General features: G+C 33.3%; 1 protein-coding gene across 1 annotated transcript; it reads right to left on the reverse strand.

Moving 5' to 3' along the window:
* Positions 1-1560: 1560 nt before the first annotated feature.
* Positions 1561-2962, reverse strand: LOC145130999 (uncharacterized). The gene is made up of 4 exons (XM_079065739.1): positions 2565-2962; positions 2368-2470; positions 2094-2277; positions 1561-1886 (listed from the first exon to the last, which is right to left on the reverse strand). Exons 1-4 carry the CDS (start codon positions 2960-2962, stop codon positions 1561-1563), a joined length of 1011 nt encoding a protein of 336 aa, XP_078921865.1.
* Between the last annotated feature and the right edge of the window lie 220 nt (positions 2963-3182).

The following is a 3182-nucleotide window of genomic DNA, read 5'->3' on the forward strand; positions in this document are numbered from 1 at the left end:
CCCACTGTAGCTAGCAGCAATGTGTGCGATGGTAATCTCGTATAGATCTATACACAAACTCACGCTCTCCCTCCCGGAGACTCTGGTTACAAAACGTGACACAACAAGAATATTGCTATGCCAAGAAATAGTATCTCACATTTTAGTTATCATGTTCTTGTTATAGAAAGTAAGTTCCTTTTTGTTCTCGTAAATAAATAGTAATAGAATGAATGTACTGACTCATGTATTGTTCCTCTGTTCTAGATTTAGTATGGGTTGACTCATGTATTGATCCTCTAAACTATACCTATTATAGTTTACTAGTATATTTGTTTGAACTGCAATGATTTGTGGAAAGGACTCAATTGTTCAAAATAAGCAACTGAGTTAAGTATGTTCCTTAAAATGGGGTTTAATATCCATGTATGTATTTCATAAGTATAACTATGATTTAGCCGACAGTCGGACTAGTGATCCTACCCTAAGCCCACAATCAAACAAGGAACAGGAGTCAAGGTATTTAGCAATAGTCCTAAGTCCGTTAAATCATATTTATACGTAAATATATAAATGAATACGGTTTTGATAATAAAAGCAATCTAAGATAGTTTAAAAGAGTTTTTCAAATGATTTAAACAACAGTTATAAGTATAACAAATCCTTTTGTTTGACATTTTCACATGTAATTGGTTAACACAATTATATTGTCTTCTACTTGTATTCTTCCCCTAAAAGCATTTAAAAGCATTTAAAACTATAATTTGTAGGGGTATGAACTCACCTGAAGTGAGCGATTCGTTTGGATGATCGATTTAGGAAGATAAGTTTCACGGGTGAAGTCCCGAAGCACAAACGAGTCCTATTAGCATATTAAGACATATATATGTATATATTTATTGATCATAATCATAAATATAGCAAGGAAATGGATTAAGTTTCAAGCTTAACTTACAAAAGAGGGTGTTAGAGTTGAAAAGGGAAGGCTGGAAGGAGTTCACGACCCAAAGATCTTGATGGTCTTAGGTTCACGGCTTGGTTTTCTTGACAAATGGTAAGGATGCAAATGTTCACGGCCCAAGAACACTCGATGTTCTTGAGTTAACGGCCAAAAGATCTTGAAGGATGAAGAACACGTGAAGACCCTTAGCAATATCTTAAGAAGATTCAAAGGAAAGGATGATAGTTGAGAGAAATGAGGGTTTTCGTTTGAAGATCCTTGAGAGAAAAGTTAGAGTTCACGGCTAGAAGTGTAGAAGTGAATCGAAAATCAGTCAACACCAATATATATAGGAGGGGAGATCAAGCCTGCAAACCGTGGGTTCACGGTCCGAAGCCCATTCACGACCCGAAGGTTTGTTTGGGGTCCTCGGTTCCAAATGATTTTCCTCCATAAACCCTATCACTCATATATACAATATCCATACACTTTTAGCTCCTTAATCTAACTATATTAAGATAATAAAATAAATAAGTTTGACCCTTGATTGATATGTTTGGCTTTAGTTGAACAAGTTTCACTTTTTACAAGATAGAAATTTCGGGTTGTCAGATATTGGTCCTACGCTTTCGTGGGGTAACTTAATATTCTGACATGTCCACAATTCCAATACTATGCTTTTCACAAAAAGCACATACCTTCTTCCAAATTTGTGGAAACCCATCTTTTCTAAAAACTAGCAATGTTTTCTTTGTCTCTTTTACTAACGAAGCTGCTTCCATAATATCTTGATCTTTTTTTTTAAGATGCTTTGACAAAGTATCCGTGAGGCATAGAAATTCCAACATCAAGTGTAAAAGAAATACAAAATCAAGTGTTTTTAAATATGACAAAATACCCTTTCCTTGATTATGATTAGATAAAGTAGACCCCTTCTCTTTGACATATTTAAGGACTACAACAACTTCTGCAAACAAATTTAACAAACTTACAATTGTTCTAAAATGTGAACCCCGTCTAGTATTTCCAGCTCGAACAAGAGAAATCTCTTGATTCAACCTTCATCATGTTTTATTTTCACTAATACCAATTTTGGTTGCCACTCTTTCTTTTTGCAACTCTCATATCATATATTTTCTCTTATAAGACCAACAAACGACAGTAACCACCAAACCTAGTTGTTCAAAGAATTCTTCAACATCATCATGTTTCTTTGCAACCGCCACAACCACTAATTGAAGTTGGTATGCAAAATAATGTATATAATGTGTGGAATTATTTTCATTTAAAATCAAAGATTTCAAACCGTTGAATGCACCACTCATATTACTTGCTCCATCATAACCTTGCCCCTTCACCTATATATTTGAAAAAATTACTAAAAAATATATAACACATAAAAAAAATTAATATCATGTTAAAGGAATAAATATTTTAAGATTTCTCACCTGATCGATAGTTAAGTTGTTGGAAAAAATGGTATCGTTGGCAGCTTTAAGAGTCAAAGAGGATCGATGTATCCAACACGTGAACAACTCCGATAAATCTTTCCTTTACAATCCCAAGTCTATCAACATATCTCAAAACTATAGCCATTTATTCTTTTTTGGAAACATCACTGGACTCATCAACTAATATACATAACCCATCTTTACCAATTTCATCACAAATAGACTTGATTATCTCTTTTGAAAAGCAATAGACAATATCTTTTTGAATCGTCGGAGAAGTCAAATTTTCATTTTTTGGAGCATTTTCTAAAGTAACTTTAATAATCTTCTCATTATCTTCTCTAATAAAAGATAAGACTTCAATGAAAACTCCCTTATTATTAGACTTTTCTGTCTCATCATGTCCACGAAATGGTAATGCATTTTTCAATAAAAATCTACAACTACGGATTGTAGCAATTAATCGAATTTCATAATTACTTTTCTCAAGTTCCGTTTGCTTATGAAAAAGTTCACCAATAGATTGGTTTTTTCTCAATAACAAATGACACTTTTCTTCGGCCTTATGGTGAGAACTTTGAATCTCACCCATATGTTTCTGGAATGATTTTTTTTACTCCAATTGTCAAAACCTTCGGTTATAAAAGAATAGTTTCCACCTTGACCCCCTACCATGTCCCTAAACAAGTAGCAACAAAAACAATATGCCTTTTTTTAATGCTATACTCTAATCATGGAAATTTCATAAACCATTCCACAACAAAACGTCTTTGCTTCTCACCAAATAATGTAAATTCAAAATTATACCCATT

The sequence above is a fragment of the Lactuca virosa genome, chromosome 8 (assembly GCF_052849685.1).
Source record: "Lactuca virosa cultivar CGN04683 chromosome 8, Lactuca_virosa_CGN04683_v6, whole genome shotgun sequence".
Taxonomy (NCBI): Eukaryota; Viridiplantae; Streptophyta; class Magnoliopsida; order Asterales; family Asteraceae; genus Lactuca; species Lactuca virosa.